General features: G+C 52.4%; 1 protein-coding gene across 1 annotated transcript; it reads right to left on the reverse strand.

Annotated features, from left to right (window-relative positions):
- Positions 1-4,957: 4,957 nt before the first annotated feature.
- Positions 4,958-19,798, reverse strand: GGT7 (gamma-glutamyltransferase 7). The gene is given in 15 exon segments (XM_010194994.1): positions 4,958-5,121; positions 6,521-6,620; positions 7,540-7,677; positions 8,397-8,514; positions 9,029-9,181; positions 9,921-10,009; positions 12,102-12,229; positions 12,727-12,814; positions 14,865-15,058; positions 15,501-15,574; positions 16,198-16,265; positions 16,805-16,919; positions 17,852-18,003; positions 19,314-19,540; positions 19,783-19,798. Coding segments are annotated over 15 exon segments (1,824 nt in total).
- Between the last annotated feature and the right edge of the window lie 1,927 nt (positions 19,799-21,725).

Genomic DNA, 21,725 nt, shown 5'->3' on the forward strand with positions numbered 1-21,725 from the left:
AAATCGGAAATGCGGAAATGTCTGCTTTTCTTTCATCGTTTTAACCAGAAAGCTGGCACCTGGATGGTGAAGCAGAAAAACATGTGGACATTGAAACAATCAAAAGTCCTTCGTGGGAAAAAAAGCCTTTGGTCTTGCAAAAATACGCGGGATTGACATTAGCAATGCGATTGCTAAGGGGGGTGCAGCCACAGTCACTTTTGACCCGGCATTTTGTTAAACTGTGAGAGTGAGGAGGAAGAAAGAGGTGGGCAGTGGGCTACAGAGGTGACAGGTAGGGTGGAGGTACACGGGAGTCATCCTCTCCTTGGCTCCAAGACGATGGAGAGGTGAGAGCGGCCAGGTGGGGAGCCCTGGCCGCGCTGGGGACGGTGCTGGTGGCCGTTGTCCAACGGGACCTTCCCCGGGCAGCAGGGTCAGCTCTGCGGGACAAGCTGCACCTAAAGATGCTGTGGCTGCTGGGGGGCCCTTCCTGGGCAGCGTCTTTCAGCGCTTCGGCTCCAGAGGCTCTGCTGCCCTCCACACAGACGTGTTACGGTTTCACAGTGCCCTGCCTCTCCAACAGCTCTGCCTGCCCGAGCTCTCCTTTCCACGGCCAACGTGCAGATCTCTGCCACTGAAGTATGGAAGACCTTTCCAAAACCACTGTGATGAAAATACCTGGGTGCTACAGGAGCTCCTCCTGCTCCACCTGACTCTGCAAAACCTTAGAGAATAGCCACTGGTTTTGACGTGTTCACGAAAGAGATGCAGGTTTCATCTCATGGTGTTTGTCAAGGCCCAACTCCCCTGTCTCTCCAACACGTCAGTGGCCAGGATCAAGTTGTGGAAGCCTGCTGAGTGTGTGCAGTGGATGGTCCAGCCAGGGGGACCCAGCTCCCCTCGGCAGGCAGCCGACCTGCCAACGCTGAACGAGCGCCACCAAACTCACCACACCAGCCAAGGAACTCCTCAGAGACGCTGGCAGAGCTGCAGGACACCAGACATCATCCCTGCAGACCAGGGCACGAAGCTGCCAGAGCTGCTTGCTGGGGTGCCCAGGGCCACTCTTCAGCTGGGCTCACACCCCTCCACAGGGCAGCAGGGGACCCCCAGCCCTTCCTGCGCCTCTGCCACCGGGAGCATGGCTCTGACTGCCCCCACAACCCCAGCAGCATCTGCCCCTGTCCAGCCCGGTGGGAGCACAGCAGGCTCCAGCTCCCCTCAGTGTCTGGGCACTGAAGGGGACAGTGATGGGAACAAGTTGGCACAGCTGAGGAGCCAGAGCATCCTTGTGCCCCGGCTGCAGGATGGCGGTGCTGGCTTCTGCCTCACGCATCCTTTAGGCATTCATACGCAGCGAGCCGTGCACGCAGGTGAGAAGCCTTATCTAGAGCTGTTGAAGCACTGCCTGGTGACTGTGCTCATGGATGGACTTGAGCCTTTGTGAGAAACACTGATCAACTCAGCTAACACCGAGTGCCAGAGATTGTCCTCAGCACATCCTGATGTAAAACTCAGATGGGGAGCAACGCCAACGGGAGCAGAAATAAGCTGACCACGTTTCAGATCGTAACAGTCACATTTGGCAAAGGCATCTTTTTAAAATTTATTTTGTTTGGTTTTATTTTGTTCCTTCAAAAGTTTTATTGTTTGTTTTGTGTTTTGTGTTCTGAGCTCCACACTGACCCTTCCATGTGAAAGTTTCAGGACAAATTCTGCTTCAGAGCTGTCAGACATCTGCACCAGCCAGGCTGAAACCAAAGCAGTTCCTCTGCACACACACGGCTCCTGAATGCGGCCCTTTATTTCACAATGTCTCACCTGTACAGAGGAAACGCTGGGCATTTGAATGTACCACACGTTACATTCATCAGATCTCATCACAACAGATGGACTCAAAGTATCGGAGACACTGGGCCAATTAGCAGATTAGGGGTTTCCATATTGAATACATCTGTGCTTTACTGGTGCCATTTTTAAACAGAGAAAATGGAAAATAACTCAAAATATCTTTACTTCTCTTAGCCATGACCCAGGGGCCTAAGTCCCACCTTGCAATTATTTTAAATTTTCTCCTTTCTGCAACATAGGCCATGATCCAGCAGAGCACTTGGGAACATGCTTAAGATTCTGAATAACTGCTGTGAAATTACACCTTGGGGTGCGTGAGTGCCCTTTCACACCAAGACCAGAGTCTGTAACTCCCAAATGAACACAGCTTCCAGCATCGGGAGTCACTGAATTCAGTTCATCAGGAGGAGTTTTCTCTTTCCAAGTGTCCTGTGATATTCCATGCAAAGTACTGAAGCAACGTTGACTTGACCACATATTTTGCAGCCGTGCTCAGTAAATCTCCATGCCCGAGGGTCAACCACTGCTGTACTGCACCAGAAAACCCCACATTTCCACCAGTGACATCCAAAGCACAAACCCACGTCTTCCCCTTCCCGGGAAACCTGAAGAGCTCTGCTCCAAGACATGTAAAGTCTTATGAAAGTGCTGACCTTGAGCAGTGACCAACATCAGTGCTGATGACAGAAAATTAAACAGATTTGTTGGCCCTATAGTGAAGAAAACCTCTTCTTGCCTGATGGGCAGCGTGGTGGCACTGAAGGCCATTGGAGACATTCAAAACCTGCCTGGCCGCGTTCCTGTGTGACTGCTCTGGTGACCCTGCTCTGGCAAGGCTTGCACTGGGGGAGCTTTCCAGGTCCCTTCCAACTCCTGACATCCTGGGATTCTGTGAAGGCAGCCTCCCAAAGGCGGCGCCGTTCACAGAATCACAGAATCCCAGAACGTTAGGGATTGGAAGGGACCTCAAAAGCTCACCCAGTCCAATCCCCCTGCCGGAGCAGGAACACCCAGATGAGGTTGCACAGGAAGGCGTCCAGGCGGGTTTTGAATGTCTGCAGAGAAGGAGACTCCACAACCTCTCTGGGCAGCCTGGTCCAGTGCTCTGTCACCCTCACTGAGAAGAAGTTTCTTCTCAAATTGAAGTGGAACCTCCTGTGTTCCAGTTTGTGTCCATTACCTCTTGTCCTATCATTGTTTGTCCCCGAGAAGAGCCTGGCTCCATCCTCGTGACACTCACCCTTTAAATATTTATAAACATGAATGAGGTCTCCCCTCAGTCTCCTCTTCTGCAAACTAAAGAGACCCAGCTCCCTCAGCCGCTCCTCATAAGGGAGATGCTCCACTCCCTTGATCATCTTTGTAGCCCTACACTGGACTCTCTCCAGCAGTTCCCTGTCCTTCTTGAACTGAGGGCCCAGAACTGGACGCAATATTCCAGATGCGGTCTCACCAGGGCGGAGTAGAGGGGGAGGAGAACCTCTCTCGACCTACTAACCACCCCCCTCTCAGCTGAGGCCACTGGCACATCCATAACAAACCACCACTGATGCTCCCATGGTAGCTGCCGCACTCTTCTCATGGGCAGCTGCACTTCAGTGCAGCATCAAAGCATCTCTGTCTTTCCGGGGTGCAATGTGCCAGGCTCCATGGAGACCCTTTGGGATCCTCAGTGGACAGAAACCATCAGTCCAATTATCTGCTGCAGCGCCCTGAGCACCCTAAAATGCCCGCGCTCTCCCCTGTCCAGCGGAGCATTAGGAGGTGCGGTGCAGACGGTGTTGGGGGGTCCCTCAGGAGGAAGCCTGGCGGCGACTGGTTTAAACGTCACGAAAGAGCAAGACAACCATGAGCAGACAGACACACATGATATGTACAGTAGCCATTGATGTATTCGCACCATGAAGGGAATAACCAAATTTTTAGACCACAGAAAATGATCACGTTCTGAACATTTTAGTGCCAGTGAAAAGAGAAGGGAATGTTCCGATGTGGTTGAATGGAGTGGTGCAGCTGTCAGGTGTGGCATGATCTCTTCACTCCGTTTCACACAAGAAATGCAGCAGCATTCTTGTATTTCACACTACATGCTGTGGACAGAAAATTATCTCAGCGGTGTCTGGTCTGGTTTATACCTTTTCTCTCCATCTCTTCAACTTTTCCAAGAGAGCTGAAGCCCAGGCCTGAATTTAACAGAAAACCCCAAGCCTCTCTGCAGGGATTACAGGATTTGGGCTGTCAGGGCAGGCTGAGATAAGGCAGTGGAAAGAAAGCCCTGAACCCACCAAAATGCTTCCACGTGGTTTTTCAGTCTGTGGATTTTTACAAGTCTGTGGAGTGCTACTAAAATATCCCCGAAAAACATCTAAGAAAATTAAGCCCATTATCTCTAAGCTTCAATTCACCGTGGAGGAGGCTGAATTTCTGTAAGAAAACTACGAGGGGGTCCACAGGATGTTAGAAGTTGAACAGCATTGCTCTGGTTACAAAATCACACTGCCAGCAGGGCTGTGCGGCAATTTGACTCAAAAGATTTTCTCCCCAAATTCAAGGTGTATATAGCGATGTGAGAAAACGATCCAACACAGGAGGCTGCATGCCCCTAAAAATCAGCTGGCCCATAAGGAGCGTGAAAGGACTCCCCGATATTCCAGCTACAGGCACCTGCAACCACTGCATTAGACTGTATTGATTATTGGCTTACACAGGAGGCAAAGAGCAAACCTGGGAAAGACAGGGAAAGGAAGATGATGGTTTCATCATCAGCTGGTTTTACCTTTGCTAATGTCCCTGCTCACTAAAATTAAGATGCTGGCTGGAACTGGGCTGTTGAAAAGGCTGAAATTATTAGCAAGACTCTGCCGAAAGAAAAGTGCGCTCCCTGCCTTCCTGTAACAAGGACCGGGCTGCTTGCAATTCAAATAATTTAAAAATAAAAGAACAAAAATCGGAGCAGTCTGAGTCGGTGCTGCCAACCCCACTGGTGGTGTCCTGGGTGGGGAATGCAGGAAGTGTACTCAGCAGTGCGGACACGGGGCTCCCGCCCTGGGGACGGAGCAGGGGCCGTTTCGGAGCATGCAAGTCGCTCAGGGGGATTTCTCCAAGCATTGGTCAGCGAACGCGTCTACAAAATCGTGGCTTCGGCAGCATCCGCGCTCCTGGGGTCCTTCAGGCCAATGATGAAGCTGTTGGTTCTCCTGGCCCCGTGAACTAGGGAGACTACTTTGACTTTTTCCACTCGATGGCCCCTGGCCACAAGCAATTCAATGTCTTCTTCAGGAAACTCACCTGTAGGGATTTTAAAAGAGGAGCTTGTAACTGAAACCACCGTTGCCTTTGATGCAAAGCTCTGTCCTAACCCTTCGGGATCTCCAGTGTGAAGGGAGGCCATTTAAAGATGTGGAAGATGATCCTCTTTGGGAAAGGGAAAAAGACATTGTTGGCACCTACTGTTATTTGTTATTATTATTTTACTGTTAGTTATTATTAATTTACTGTTATCTGTAAGTTATTCTGCTTACAGAACACCAGGCAGCCTCCGCTCAGTGTCAACCATTATCAGTCCAAATAAGATGCAAGGCAAATCAAAACTAATGACAGTAACACAAGTTGCCAAATGACCAAGTTCATGATAAGCCTTCCAACTTCCCCTTTGTTTCTTAATCTTGCAGCCATCTCCCTTAGGTTGCTCGCTCTTCTGCTTTTATTTGGTTTATTGGCATTTTGTAATTTCTGTGTGGCTGGAGACATGGAGCTGGGGATGCATGTGGACAAACTGAGCAGGCACACAAACCCCTCACAGTTAACTAAGCTATACCCATCACAGATATGTTGCATACACCTTGGTGATGCCAAATGTCCAAACCCACCAATCAGGACTTTCTGAAGTTCTGCATTTGCTTTCATTACATTCCAGTTTCCAAGCCTGCGGGTCACACTTGAAAGACATTTTCAGATTTTCCTCTGAAATGGGAAGGCCTAGGAACTTCAGCTATTTTGTGTGAAATGAGAACCAAATGTCACCGATGGTTCACACTGCTAAGGTCTGGGGTTTTGTGAAAAACACCAAGTAGACCAAGACTTGCACCAGGACACGAGCTGGCAGTGTCAGCATTGATGCTGCATTTCCAGCACTGTCAAGCTATGAGTCTTGTCCTAAGCCTTTGTCTTCTCCCCAGCGGGTGGAGTTGAGGGACACAGGCTGGAAAGTGAAGGAATATCATTTATGGCGGCAGTAGTAACGTGTATGAAGATCTGCTGGCTGTCAGGACCTGTCTGGGTGAAGATGTGCTCACAATCCTGTTCATTAGAATAGCCCCAATGGCATAATATCGTATCGCCAAAAGGTCTAAAGGCCAGGACAAGACTGCTACCAGGAGGTGTGCGGGCACAGAGGGAGGGCTGGGGAGAAAGACGTACCTGAAGAAGTTTGGACAGTCGGTACTGGAGGGGCCAAAGAGCATTCCCCAGACAAGAGGGAGAGGGCACAGCTCAGCAAGGGCTCCAAGCTTTGAAGAAGTTGTGCTGCTGCTTTTCGTCTTTCCTAAAACCCTCTGCGCCCACTGGGGACCCTAGAATGTGGCAAGCTGTGCCCTGGGCTGCTGCGCTTCCACAGGAGCGTGCTAAGAAAATCCCACTCCTTTTCTAACCACACCAGATCTGTGGGACACCCAGTGTCCATACTCACTGTCAACCTCCACGGTGTTGGACTGAAGCTGTGGGTGAAGTCGTCCAAGTGCCAGACTTTCACTCAGATTCTTGTTAAACGTTAAAACATTTACCAAAACCTGCAAGAGAACAGAAGATCCTCAGTAATAACAATAAAAAAGAGAACAGGAGCCAACTTCCCGAGCATCCCCCTCATTGGTGGCCTCAACATCTGCAGACGCAGCAGGCAGAGAAGAGTTTGAACTGTTCACCAAACACAGGGTTTTGCACATACAAAGACACCCTAGAAACAGCCTGCACGCTGTCGGTGGGAAAGCAGTACCTTTGCAGGATTGCCTGGGCTTTTTGTCACACAGTTCCTGTTAAACTGGGAGAGTGGTGTGTCTGGAACGCGGTGTAATCCCTCAATCCCTGTTTGTTACAGCCAAAAGCTCAGCACGGGACTTCTCCAAACACAGCACTGGGAAGTAGTGGTTGGCTTTAGTTTTGCTCTGAATGGTGCCTACCAAAAGGTAAGGAAAACGGGAGCCAACTTCAGTTGCACCTTTCCTTTTAGCAATGCATGGCTGTTGTGCATGCAGTCAAGCTGTACACAAATACTTCACCTCATTACAAATCATAAATTAGGAGAAGGTGCAAAATTTACAGCAAGTGCTGAGCAGGGAGGAATTCAGTCGGGAATGCACTGAAAGGAGCTTTTCATAGGGAAGAGGGCTAAAGGGCTGCCAGTCTCCCACAGTTCTCTTAGTGAAAATGCTCCTTTTTGTCCTAATGACCCTTAAGACAAACTTTGAACAGGTATTAGAATGACACAAAACCAGTGCAGATTTTGCCAAGACGCTTTTCCTCCACAATTGCGAGTGGAGCCACCAGAAAAGGTGCAAGAGAAGTAAAATAGTAGCTCTGAAACTGGTGACATCAAAGGCTGAACTGGTAATCCTGCAGCCACCAGTTTCCACACAGCCTGGGAGGTCAGGAAGGGAAAGCCTGTGCTGCAGGAGCTGCTCTGAAGGGGCAGTGCCCGCACACAGCACTGACCTGAACGATGCCGCTCAGGGCTCGGTCCCCGTTGGTAGCTCCCAGGCACAGGTACGTCCCACACATCCCCTCGGATGGCCTCACGATGGTGGGCAACAGGAAAGACAGGGGCCGCTTCCGAGGCTCAATGAGGTTTTGCTGCAGTGGAAGAAAAGACACACTGAAGAATTTCAGTGAGCTGACTCCGGCTCTGCTGGTGCTCAGATTGCGCAGGTTCGCTTTGTACTCTTTATATTCAGCCAGCAATGGCACTTGTGTAGTTCTGCAAGGCTGCCACCCTCACTGTTACAACAATGCTCTCTAACATTAACGGCACCCGTCCTGTTTCAAGCTGTGGTTTCTTTTACAGAAGCCATATGAAGCCATTCACCCACTTGTAACGTGCCAACCCAGCAGAGGTGGATGGTTTTAAAGTACATGGCAAGAATAAACAGCAAGGCAGCACAAGAAGCCACAAGTACTCGTCTGCAGTTGTTTCTTTCCAAGACCTGGAGGGTTTTTTTCTGCCATCCGTCACTTTTAAACCTGCAGAGCAGCAATTTATGAAGAGAGTCCTTAATTCAAGTCCAGAGAAAAGGACTGTTGCTTTAAAGTGCATCTGGACTGCAGGGAAAATAGCTGAGAAGTTCAGCATCATTTGATAAAACTGCATTATAATGATAACTGATACACATGAAGCCTTCTGTTTACTCTGTTTCAGTAGCTCATTTAATGAAAAAATAGGAGTTTTCTATGGACTGTTGTCTCTCAGTCATTAATAAGGCACTAAATAGCCTCCCTGCTGTGGAGATAAGAATACAATTTAAAAAAAATGGTACAGAGAGCTGAAATAAAGAATTTGTCAAGTCGTTCATTACCAGCCTGGGAATTGAGTGGTTCATTGTTTTATTCTGCCAGGAGAAATCCAACATCTGGCTGTTCAGGAGGACTCCAGAGGGTGTTATTATTCCACTGCCAAAGGGACGATTCAAAGAACTGAAAAGAAACACAAAGAAACGTCAGAAAAATCCTCCCAGAGATTTTTGTACACCCCAAGGCTTTCAGGGCCCAAATTTTCTGTCCCACTGTGGCCTGCAGAGACTTTTCTGTAGTTCTTTAGGGCTGGTTCGATGTGAGGAGTGAAAGTCTCCATGTCCTTAGGAGCAGGAACCATCTGGGTGATAGCAGCTCTGTCCTTCCCTGTGGGTGACGGATCTGTCTCCATGTCCCTATCAGTCCTCACACTTGGCCATCATCTCTCTCCAGGGAGCAGATTCAGGCCAACCCAGCCACATTTCATGGTGAGAGGGCTGTTGGATTGCACAGGGCAGAGCAGTACCAGCTCACACATCTCCACCCCATCTTCCCCATTCTTCCTGTTGCAGGACCAACTGGGACAGAGCAGCCCAGCTGCCTCAGGTCTGGTCCCATCCTGTCCTGTTGAAACTGCTTTCTTCTCCCAGCTCCCACCCTCTGAGTACATTATGGAAGGAAGCAGTAAATCCTGTACCTCACAACTGCAACAATGAAGTCATCAGGTCCCATGACAAGGACCTGGCTGGCAGCAGGTCTGCTCTCCACAGAGAAGTGAGGCACGCGGAGATCAGACGAGAAGGACTGGGAGTCATTAATCAGCTGGCGCAGGGAATTGGCTTCAGATTTACTTCAGCAATGAGGGAGGGAAAGAAAGCCATAAGCCTAGGAAGCCGAATAATCTCTTGGTCTCTTGTTGGGCGTGCAACTATACAGCTCCTGGACAGGGAGCTCCTCCAGTTCACCCGATGGAAGGAGACAAGATGGCTCGGTCCACACAGAGCGGCAACGCCGTGGACCTCCCAGGCCCTGTCTACAGTGGTAAACTCACCCACGATGGACAAGAGGTGGCACCACCTGGCTGAATGCTGTCCTCCAGGAGGAGGGCAAGTCAGGTCCAGCTCTGGCCACCAACGGGAGCTAAACCTGGCTCTGAGGTGGGAGGCTGGGCTGAAACCCTAGGCCTGGCCTCTCCCACACATCTGAGTGTACTGCAAAGGCACCAAGCCTTACAGTGGGGAAGGGAAAGCCAGAAACTTGCACGTGTGGTCATGACCGTGTGGATGGCTGTTTGTACAACATGCTGAGAAGGAATATGTAGAGGGGTGAGGAAGTGGGAGGAATCCTCAAGATCAAGCTGGCTCCAGGAAACCCTTGTGAGAGGACATCCCACCACCCACTCCAGAGCCGTCCCGTGGTATCAGCTGTGATCCCTGTGGAAGAGTGACCCTCAAGGGCTGACCTTTCCTCAGTAAAACAGAGGTAGGAAAACCTCCATTTTCCCTGTGCGCTGAAAAGAGCAGATTTAGGAATGATATCCAAAGAACACATCTTGTGTCTGTCACCGTGCCTGTCAGCCTCAGACCTACCTCACCATGCCTTCTGCAGCATGAGCGACGGACACGTCATCGGATGGGTCTCCCAGGTTGCTAGCTAGGCTCAGGGCTATTTTTAGTGTCTGAAATAAGGTAAAAAAGAAGGAAAGAAAGAAGGAAAGGAAAGAGAGAGAGAGAGAGAAGCAAACATTCATTTAGGTGGCCCTGGAAATACAACTTCTGATGCTCCAAATAGGAAGAGGTATCTGGTCTCCTGGAATGTTGGCTAAAGCCTATGAAGGAAAACATCTAAAAGCCTGGTCCTGGGAATACCTCAGTGCAAAAGGCTGCCACATGTGGGTATGGGGACCAGAGGGCATCAGTTTTGCAGGGTAAACTGTGCGCCGGGGGAGCCAAGTGTAGGCAGCAGTGTTGGTGCACGGTGGAGCATGGCTGGCAGGAGCCGACCTGTCCGTCTGCGTTGCCAGCTGGCACACAGGGTCACCAGGATACCACTTCCTTTCTATTGCCAATCCTGAGCGGTCACCACAACAGCAGAGGTCACACTGAACCCCAGTGGGACAGTGGATCCCAGGCTCGCCATGGCCTCTGGATGGCAGCTCCGCTGGCACAGCAGCATTACCCAGCAGATGACCTATTCTGCTCACCAGCTGCTGCCCATGTGTTCCTGGCTGTGAGCCACCCAAAGGATTTGAACAGAAAGTGTCAGTCCCAGCACACTTCAGGGAATGCTGGTTTAAGAAGAGGAGAGGATCTGGTTCCTCACACGTGCAGAATCCTGCCTACACCGGTCCGTTAAAAGTGCAAAAAGATGCAGTTAAAAAAAGACATGGTTTGTCCAGCCCTGTTTTTCAGTGCGTAGCCAGAGGACAGCCACAAGGAGAAACGTGCTTTTCAATCAAGCCAGCTTGCAGGTCATGCCATTGTCATTCAAGATTCGAGAGAGCACATTACTCTGCAGGTAGACAGCCTAGATGTGACTTCTGCCTTGATACATCAACAACCTCTCCTGAAATGCCAGCATTTATCACCTGATGTACAGCGTAGATCATGACTAGCTTCTGGAGAAGGTGGCATCTCCATGAAGCAGTCTCCTGATCACCACACCATACGGAGGATGTACAAGAGGCTTGGTGGCCAGGGAAGAGGTCCCCCGGAACAAGCAGCCCACATCCATCCCACATCCACAGGTTAAGGATATCTTGGTCATGGCTGTCCCGGGGCTGGACTATCTGCTGCTGACCTAGCACTGAACCTCAGCCACGTGTTCAGCCGTGGGGTCCCAAGTAACCAGGTTACGCATCTTCTGAAGTGACTGCCCTTTATGTGGACGTCACTGTTCCTCCGCTGTGGCACGATAGCAAATGGGTGAAACTTTTGGCCTGGTGCAAACATGGAGCAAGCAGATTCGTCTAAAGTTTCCTGAAGAGAGCTCAAAAATAACTTAGGTGATTCAACCTTCTCTGTCTCTGCAGGTAACATCTCCCATTGTTGAACTTTGATGAGAGGCAATCAGCTCCAAGCATCCACTGTCCTGTCTGCCACAACGCTGTGGTTATGTACTTGCTTAAAATTTCCAACCTGTAAAATCCAGCCATGGGTCTGTTAAGCATCTAAGATTATAACTCTGCTTACAGAGCAGGAAACAGGGCACCTGCCTGACTTTCTGCAAGGCTGCAATGTTCTGGTAGGGCTGACAGCACTAAAACTGGAAAAATCATGATCTGGACCACTGAGATGATGAGGTTGGCTAAAACGTGAAGGTTTAAAAAAAATACAAAGTGCTGGGTCAGTTTTCCTTGTCATTGCCACATAGAGGTTTCTGCTTGCAGCATCACCTTGCTGACTCTCCCTGCAGCGCCCTAGCAGTGCTCTGCTACAGCCAGGGCCACTGTAGCACAAGAGGTAGAAGGAATAGATGGGACCACCCTCAGCTGCTGTGGGGCCATTCTGAAGGGATGTTTGCATACAAGAAATGGGCAAAAGCCAGTTTATTCTTCTGAAAAAGCTCTGCCTAAGCCAGAAAGAGCTCAGCTGAGCAAGAGGCATCTGCACCTACCTGAGGCGGCAGCACAGCTCAGATTTACACAATATCAGTCTATGTGCTCATTCTCCTCTGGGAATTACCTACAAACATTTTTGTACAACCAAGGAATAAACAAGTTATTCCCTAGCAGCACAAGAAATGCAGCCAAATGTCGAAGCTCCTCTTACCTCTGCCATCCAGTGCAAGATATTCCCTCTGGATACTTGACTTGTGATGTTAAAGCCCTCGAGGATGTTCAGTGCTGTGAGCAGCGCAGGACCTGCATGGGGAGGTGGGGGACTGAAAACAAGGTGACCTGTGAAGGGAAGAAGAGAGGAATGAAGGTGCTTTCATCAGCTATTGTCCAGTCACCATACTTTCCCATGAGCTGGTGTTCTTGAGGATAGGGAAACCCTTCCACATTTGAGGAGAAATAATGAAAAGCAACATGACTTGAAAAAGATTTCCCAAAACATTCCCCTTGTATCTTTCTGTTTCTTTATGATGGGTGAAGGAAGCCCAAATAGGGATGCTTTTTTTACATCTGAAATTCAGTTCCTGTTGGTTGGCTGGTTGGCTTCTGGACTGCAGCACGGAAGAATGGAAATGAGACGGGTTTGCAACATTACAGCTACAACAAGGGTAAATACCGAGATTTCTAGAAAAGAACAACATTTTAGCAACTGTTTGGATAAAGTAAGGGTTTCTCCCTTGTAGATCAACTTTGAACTGTCTGCAGACATAGGTGCTATCCTATGGTCCAGCTTCTATCCAGACACTGCACCAGTGTGTGATCATGGGTCACGCGTTTACCTTGATAGACCGTGTGGACGGGACTCTCCACTGTGACACTGTAATTGCTGAAGTCTTCCTCCACCAAGACTCCTCCGTAGTTGTGGACCTGCGTAGGAGAGCAAAGCAAGGCTGAGAAAGCTGGGTCAAGGCTTTCTGCATTCCTCAGGCTGGCTCGGGCGGACACACACCACCCTGTCAAACAAAGACCACTGGGGTTCCTCAGCCAAGCACCAGGGTCCTCAGGATGCCCTGAAAATCTGCGTCTTCGTGGTCTTGGTGGCCTGGCCTCACCATACACCATCATGGGAAGGCTCTGCAGCTCACCCACCCCAGGGGTGCTCTGAAGAGGTTCTGCCTACCCGTGAGATGGGGACTGGCACTGCCTCACAGGCTGCGCTCCCTTGGGTGGCAGGGATGAGAATATTAAAGGTCATGAAGCATTTGAATACTGCCAGGATAAAAGATATTTATGGATCCAGAGTAGAAGGAAGCCACGTGTAAGAGCACGTCACCATCAGCAGAAATCTTTAGCATGCAATTCCCATCCTACTTGTCATTATTTCAGTTGGTAGTGGGTCTGCAGTACCCCAGCCTTTCTGTAAGACCCTCCAGAGGTACAATTTTCCGGGCTTAGTAATTTTCCTGAACACAGTAAATAGGGATAATTCCCTCCACTGCAGGTCTTCTGTGGTTGAGTCAAGATGGAGATGAGGTAGGACCATCATAACTGCACGCTGCTGACCTTTAAGTCCTCTGGAGCAGGTTATATTCTCAGCCAGTGTCCAGGTGCTACTGTGCTCACGAGCCAGCTCTTTCCTTCCACCCAGGAGAAGCCACACAACCTGGTGAGAGGTTCTGCTGGGGTCAGTTGCTGCCAGGAGTGCTCTGGATTTCCACCCAAAACCAGGCAAGAACAAACAGCCCAGGCTGGACCCGACAGCTGATCTGAGCAGGGAGGTGCCCATGCCAGGAGCTGGCTCCTCGGAGCTTGGCTGAATCAGCAGTGGAGTGGGGCAGGAGGAGCCCAGCAGCACAGAAAGGGGAGAAGCCCTGGTCAGCCACCTGACACCACCTCAAAATTCCCCCAAGAGCACTTTTCTGCACCTGTGCCTGGTGGAAACAAAGGGCAGGGTGTTTTGGAGCCTTATTTGATGTCACCACGTTGATGCCCCCCCTTTGCTGGAACAATAAACACGGTGGGAAGCCAACACTTTGCTCTGCTCTGCAACCAAAGCCGCAATTGCGCACTTCATCCCAGAGCTCGTCAGGGTCTTTGGTGGTGCAAGCCTGGGCCTTGCTCCCCCATAGAGTTTGCACTTCCCTGTGGCAGCCCTTGGGGCAGGGGAATGGGGGATAAAGCAGGATTTAGTGGTGGAGATGCACCGCAAGCTGAGGACTTTTCCTGTTCCTTGTTCCTCTCCTCTGCTGTGGTCCAGATGAACTGCAGGAGAGGATTTCCAAACACAGAGCTCATGAATTTCTAAGACTTAAGCTGAATGAGCCCATTCCAGGTTATTGACGACACACTGAAGGTGCATCACTGGAACCACAATGGTAGGGGAAAACAGTGCCACCAACCACCCCAACTGCAACTACACAGGTATAGAAGTTCTCTTGTTTGTTTGTTTGAACCACAGTAATCGCTTTGTTTGTTGTTGCTATTTTTCCCAGAGCACCTCTAACAACAGGAGCTAAACTAGGGCAACCCTAAGAGTGACCAAGCCTGTCTGATCCTCTGCTAACAAGGCTCACAGTTTTATCTTTAAACCATCTTCCTGAAGGAAGACTGACAGTTCCATTTGCTTCTCAACAGTGGGGCATCTCTCATTATGGAGTCCAAAGGGCTGTCACTGATACCAACACAGCCCAGAGCGGGGTTTGAAATTGAGATTCTGCTGCCTTTGAAAAAAACGGACTGTCCTGGTTATAGAGGAGATGGAGGTTTAACTTCTGTAGGCTGTGGAAGTGACCTGCGTCACTTACACCACTGCAGGGACAGGAAGGAAAAAGGAGGCTCCGTGCATTTGTCCCCATCGTTGTGCTGACACTGGGCTATGGCTTACCCCCGCGTCATTACCTGAAGCAGGTGACATGGCACCCCCAGCCCAGGCTGTGTCGCGCAGTCTGGGGAAGAGACAGGGATAGACATGGCTCACCTCGGAGATTATCTCCTGGGTCAGGTTTCCGCTGTAGAAAGCTGACAGCCCTTCTGCCCCCACCAGCTCCAGCACAGCTGCGAGGTCCAGGCGCCTGACGAACATCCCAGGCAGCAAGGGCTGGCCGTCCGGCAGGAAGATCTCCCGAAATTTGTCAGAGTAGTTCAGGTTCTTCAGTTCACTTACGGCTTTGGCTGCGGGCGAGAAGGGGAAGGGCATCCAGAAAAGCCAGGGCGCAGGAACACGCAGAGTGGCTGCGCGCCTGACAAGGATGCTGTGGAGCTGCTGCTGCCTCTTGCCCTATTTCAGAACTAGAGGACGGCCGGATCCTGCATCCATCAGAGCTGGGAAGGAAACCCAAAGAAACCCCAGCGCCCGTCCCTGGCTGGCACTGGGTGGCTCCCAGCGTGGGGTGCTCTGACCTGTCCCCGACCACGGCTCCAGTTTTGCTGCCACCACGCTCTGTCCTTGCAGACCGCGGCTCCTGCGTTGCTCAGCTCCTAACACTACCCATCACCAGGTCCAAAGAGTCCTAATTTAATGATCTACATCCCCAGCTGCCTTGTGCCCCAGCGCGGTGGTCGGTGTGCTCCTCTGTGCTGAGCAGCCGTCCCTGGCTCCCCACCAGGTACTCACCCAAATCGTGTGTGACGTTGAACCCCTCCTGGGCAACACCGGCTGCCAGGCCCAGCAGCTCGGACCACGGGAGCCTGCCAGTAGAGAAAGGACAAGGAGGAACGTGTCTCGGAGGGGTGCAGCAGGGCAGGGTGGTGGGGAGAAAGCGCAGGGCTCGGCTCTGCAGTCAGGGGGCTCCTGAAAGACCTCCTGTGGGGCCAGCGGTGGACAGAAGGAGCACTGAGCTCAGTGGGTTGTTCCTTTTTAGCAGGATCATATCAGCACCCCACAGTGTGCACCAGAGAGAAACGTCAGTGCCAGGACAGGGGAAGGGGCATCTCTGGAGCAAAATCCCAAGCCAGGTCCTGACCCTGAGCAAGTCATTCAGATCCCTCCCTGTCCCAACAGGGCACCACGGGCGGCCACACTTCTTAGGGGCCAGCTAAAGGGAGAATGAAAATGCACAGACATGCGTGAAAGTGTTCTGTGCCTATTTCCAAGAGAACATTTACTGCCCACCTTGTTAGCCAAAATTTTGCTTCGCAGAAAACCTGCCCCAGCTGATTCTTTCATTAAATGAACGTATTTTTCACCACAAGCCTCCAAGGACCCCTTAGATAATGGTTTTGACTGTGCACCTCCCAGGAGCCTGTGGGGACCCCAGGGCACAGCCAGGGCAGCACAAGGACAGCCTGCCTGTGCCAGCTCCATGTCTTACCTCCCGTGCAACTGGTGCGCCCGGTGCATTCCTTGTATCGTGCCTGGCACCCCTACAAGCAGACCAGGCTGTAAAACAGGAAGGACAAAAAGGAGGAGTAGTCTTCTTCCCAGGAGGACACAAGACATGGTCCCCAATTGCAAGTCAAGGAGACACAAGTAATATGCACACGGAAAGTGTCTGCATGGTCCTTAGGAGAGCGGAAAAGGTTTGTGGGAACCCTTAAATTAGGGAATAAAAGGGTGTGGAAGGAAAGAGGCAAATTCAATCCTGGTCTCAGCCCAGTCTGGTCAGGAGAAATAACTCAGCAGAGCAACATGGGACTGTGCTCCTTCCTAGGACTTTGTTCTCCTGGGTCCCCACTTCCAGAAGGACATGCCTCTTTACTCCTTAAGCCTCGCAGGCTCCAGGTGTTTTGGGGCTGCCAAAGAAGTATTTTCCCTGGACTCTCCATGTCTGTAGGGCCCAGGATCTCCCATGATGGCCGAGGCCTCCCGTCACTTCCCCAGGCATCTCCCCCTCAGCCTGAGAGCTGGGGGAAGGGGAGAGCTGGAGACATCAGGCAGCATCGGCCTTGAAGGGGTTGCCGTGGGATGCTGGTCCTCACCTTGGTGTCCTTCTGCAGGTCCCCCTCCAGTGGGATGCCCAGAGGAGCCACCCCGCGGAAGTCGATCACCCAGCTCCTGTTCTTCCGGATGTCGTGGACCAGCATCACGCCACCCCTGCAGCGAGACAGGGGTCACGGTGCAGCACCGGCTGGCCCTGCAACAGCCACTGCCGTAAAGCCGAAATGAAGAGCGTGGTGTCACTGGGGCCAGGGCCAGCTCTGGTGCGGCGGGGCCATCACAGCAGGTCACCAGCCTCAGCAGCAACACGGGGCTGGCCAGCGGGCGCAGGGAGCGCTGCTGGTCTTCCCCAGAAAGCAGTTCAGGACAGCCAGGCCAGGGCCAGTGCAGGACGCAGGCAGCCCCATGCTGAGCCTGCAGCGAGGCTGGATCAGTCTCTGCCAGCCTGGCCAGAGGGCTGCTGGCTCTGTTCTGCTGCCAGACCAGGACCATCTGGGATCTTCTTTCTAATCTGAGCCATTTCGCAACAAAACAGGGTTTTTGCTTACACCAACAATCTGTGGCGCAGCCTGGAAAAGCTATCAGGTGGCGATTTATGCAACGCTCCCCAGACCTCCTGCAGAGCAGACAGCATGGGGCTCATGTGGATGCCACCCTGGGGATGAGGGCTGGGAGGAGGCCACCCCTCGCTGCCACGCCGCACCCTGCTGCTGCCCGGAGCCAGGCTCAAACCTCGGCAGAGCTGAGCTTACAGAGGGAAGTGCCCGATCTCTGAAAGCATCGGGACTGAGCTCAGTGTGTTCCAAGCTCCTGGCACGCTCAGCAGCCTGTGGTCACTTTTTCAACCCTCTTGAGCCTAAGGCTTGTACTTTCCTGGCTGCCACTATGGCAGATGCAGCTTTTCCCTCCCTGGTGCACAGGAAGGGTCCCCATCCCTGTGCAGATGTGGACACGTCCACCATCTGATGTCAGATAGCCAGTACCATGCACCAGGACTCATGCTGCCGTGGAGGAACGTCTCTGCATGCGTCCTCAAACACCTGCTTGAAGACAACCACAGATGACAGCACGGGGTGCCCAACACTTACCCGCCAATGCCTGACGTGTGGGGGTTGACAATTCCTGCGCAGAGGGCTGAGGCGATGGCTGCGTCTACCGAGGAGCCCTGCTTGTTGAGCACCTCTATGCCCAGGGCTGTGCACCGGGCAGCATCCGTGACCACGGCGCCACGGTGGAAGATCTGCCAGAAAAAGAGAGCAGTTGGCCCTGGGGAGGGGTGCTGGGGACACCCAGGTCTTCACCCAGCTCCTTGGGACATGAAGCCTGAGGCCAGTGCCAAGGCTGTTCCATTTTCAGGTGCCTCCAGGTGTGGGTGGGAGTAACATGTCTCTTGGCATGTCCCTGCACCAGGGCAACTGTGGCTGCTCTGCAGGTAGCCGTGGCCACCAGCTCAGCCGGCATTCAACAGCAGACACACTAAACCGCTGGGCCACATCTCACCCTGTACTCCACAACTCCAGAGCAGGGTTGGAGTAACCCTCAAGACCAATGGGTGATGGCCCTCAGTACCATGGCTCGTCCTCATCCTTCCCTGCTGCCAGCAACAGTGCTAATGCAGTCACGGGAAGTTTTGAAAGGTTCATTTTAACCCCGTGGTACAAATTGATGCATCTCAGCATGAGCCAGACTGGCCTTGGGAATGGTGAAGGGCCACAGGAGGCTGGGGGCAGGACCGGCCCTTCCAGCAGTGTCAAAAGGGGCTGTGTCCCACAGGCTCCCTCCAGCGCCACCCCCAGCTGCAGGGCCAGGCCGCTCCACTCCCAGTGGCTGCATTTTGTGTGCCAGTGAGAGAGCAATGAATTCAAAAAGAGCAAATCTCTTCCATGTGCACTCGCAGGCAGCTCTGCCCTTCTGGGCAGCACGTGGCGAAGATGCTAGTGACGACTGCCTTGGCCCTTCCGAGGCTGCAGTACTTGGCAGAGGATGTTCTGCAGGAAGGGACAGCCCCGTGGCCACGCTGGCTTTGCTCTGCAATTTAGCACTGGCCTGTGGGACAGATTAGCAGGGGGTTCAGCTCTGTTTTCAGCTATTCCCCTGCTTGGCCCTGGACCAGGAGTGAGCCTGGGCATACAGATCCATAAAACTCTCTCCAAGTGGAGATACATGAAAGATGCCTACTGCTTAACTAAGGACTGCTTTCTGAAAGTGTTCATGCCTGGCTCAAACCACAGCTGGAGACACAGAGTGGGGCTGCCCGTCTCTCCCTGGCAGTCCCCCAAATCTGCCAGGCACAGCCTCCCACATCCCGGCCATGGGGCAGGGGCTGAGAGCGCAGCTCACCTCTCTGAGCATAACCCCCAGCTGCAGAACAAGCTTTTGAGACAATCTGAGTGAAATCACAGAGAGAGACTCAGCACCTGGGGTCTCACTGACACCGGATGGGACTCACCAGTACTCCCTCTGCTCAACTGCTGGCCAGGAGGAGAGTTAGGGAGCTTCTCCTATTTTTGGACCCAAAGCCCAACTGCAAAAGCCACTGTTTCATCTTACCTGAGGGTCTCCAAAATAGATCTGCATGATCAGGGCCACTGTGACCCCTGTGGCGAAGGTCAGGCAGGCGGTGATGATGACGGTCAGCCCATCCTGCCGGCACCTGCAGTCTCCAGAAAAGGGGTCCTTGCTGGTCTCCTGGAGAGGGGACACGTCCTGGCTTCCCATCTCTGATGAGGATGAGGGCAGGCGCTGGAGACGCACAGACTTCAGGAAGGAGTCTGGGTCTTTGTGGGCAGCAGGGAGAAAACAAGTGTTAGTGATTGAGCAACACGGGGCTCCGATTGCGGTGTCTGCCCAGCGCTAACCTTACACCATGCCCCTTCCAGCAAGGCTATCACCTTCCCCATTGATCCAGCTCTCAGAGACTTTCTGGCTCAGATTCTACTTTAGATCAGTTTACTGATCCCTTCCTTTAGCTCTAGTTATTCCAAACTGACTTCCCTGGAGATGAAGAGGGGCAAAAAACCTTAATTTTTCTCCATTTCAGTCCATTCATCAGTCTTCAGTGATGGGCCCACACTTTCTGCTGTTTGGAGGGGTTCTCAACACAGCACTGACTTGCAAAGAGCTCTCTGAAATGCAACAGGACTGAAGAAGAGGAAATTAAGATATTAAAAAACAAATCCAGCAGCCTTATTTGGAGCTACGCTTGAGCTGAAGTCCCTGAGCAAAACAGAGGCGAAGCAAACCGTGGGGCCGTGGTACAGGAAATACCTCCACATTAGCAAGGCAGAGTGAGGGGAGAGATGAGCAAACCTGCAAACTGAGTGCCTCAGGGCGTCCACCCGCTCTGACAGCCAAAGGCTGTGCTTAATTTCTTGTGTACTCCAGCTGACAAGGCCCTCTGCGAAATCAAGCCCCTCGCAGAACACCCACCTCTGCGATGGCAAATGCAACGGGGCAGGGTTTTGCTGGACATCTGCCGGCTGGCAAACAACGCTCAGCAGGATGAAAGTTCTCTTTTGCTCCAAAAGACTCCTTGAATCTCTGCTCGCACCCGCTGCTTCCTCTGTGGTGGGGAGAACGCCAGCTGAGCATGCCCTGCTGGTGCGCAGGCGCTGCCAGACACACAGAGCTGCGGGGACAGCCGTGGAGACAGGTCTGACCCTGCCAGGCTCTGAATGGGACCAAGTGGCTCCAGGGCACCATCCAGGGCTCCTGGATGAATTTTGTTGGGAGCTGCAGTGCTGTGATGGGCAGAAGAGGAACACCAAGTGGAAAAGACAAGAAGCTCACCCCTCCACACAGGAGACGTTTCTGGGGTTTTGGGAAAGGGAGAAGGGAGCGGGAAGGCAACTCTGCATCCCCCATCACCCTGCCATGCTGCTCCACCAGTTCTGCCAGGCAGAGTTCCCCCTCGAGGGACTGCCAGCCCTGTCCTCGCCATGGTAGTAAGACCACCACCTCCAGGGATGCAGCTCTCCTTGGACCAGGCAGGGAGGTAGTTTTAATTTCAGTGGTGCTGGAACCAGGAGTAAACCCCCTGCAGCCAGGGACTCCCCTTAGGGCAAGTTTAGTCTCATTCATGCTGTGGTGATTTAGGCACCTGATTGGGAAAGGCTCAGCTTTCCCAGCCCGTGCCTCTGACCATGCAGAGCCCCTCACCAGCGTGTCTGGTCTGAGCGAGCTGGCCTGCAGCATGCGAACAGTGACTGGGGAGGGCAATGGGCTGGGGTGCCTCCCACGGGGGCCATGACTGGCAGGGGATGCCATGGGGCAGGGATGTCACATACAGCCCCTGGCACCAGCCTCTCCCGCCCGCGCAGAAGTCCCTTTGCTCTCCAACACATGCATCCTTCATTACCCTGGGCAAGTTACTGACTCTCTGTGACCACTGGTGCTGCACGGGGACAGCAGGGCCAGTGGGTCTGAGGACGGGAGCTCCTGGAAGGGGTCAGTCAGGAGCACAGAGGGCAAGAAGCAGCCTGTGAGGCCAACACACTGTGGCCTGTCCCACCACCAATGTCCGTGCTTGAACGAGAAGTCACCAAACCCTATTTGGCCTCTGTGGGGGCTGTGGCTTCACGGGGGAACCAGGGCCACTTCATCTCTGGAGCTGCTGCAGAGCGGACAGCAGAGACTGGAGCCACTGGTGGGCTCTGGCAGGCGTTGCAATATGGGACCATTTGGTCCCTTGGGGGGTCTGTTTCCAGCACTGACAGCACAACAGAGGCTTTCTCTGTTTAAGGAGATCTTCTGGGTGGTAGAAACCAAAGCTCTGGGTTCCCTTCCTGCCAGGCTGGCAGATAACACGGCATGGAGAAGCAACACACACGACATGTCAGGCGAGCAAGTTCCCCATTACACGGGGAAGAAAAAACGTTTCTCTGAAGCACCGAGAAGGAGGCAGGCGTTACAAACAGCTGAAGGACTTTCCGAGGACCGAGGGCCGCCAGGCTTTATTGCAGC

This window comes from Mesitornis unicolor, unplaced genomic scaffold, assembly GCF_000695765.1.
Source record: "Mesitornis unicolor isolate BGI_N332 unplaced genomic scaffold, ASM69576v1 scaffold43001, whole genome shotgun sequence".
Lineage (NCBI taxonomy): Eukaryota > Metazoa > Chordata > Aves > Mesitornithiformes > Mesitornithidae > Mesitornis > Mesitornis unicolor.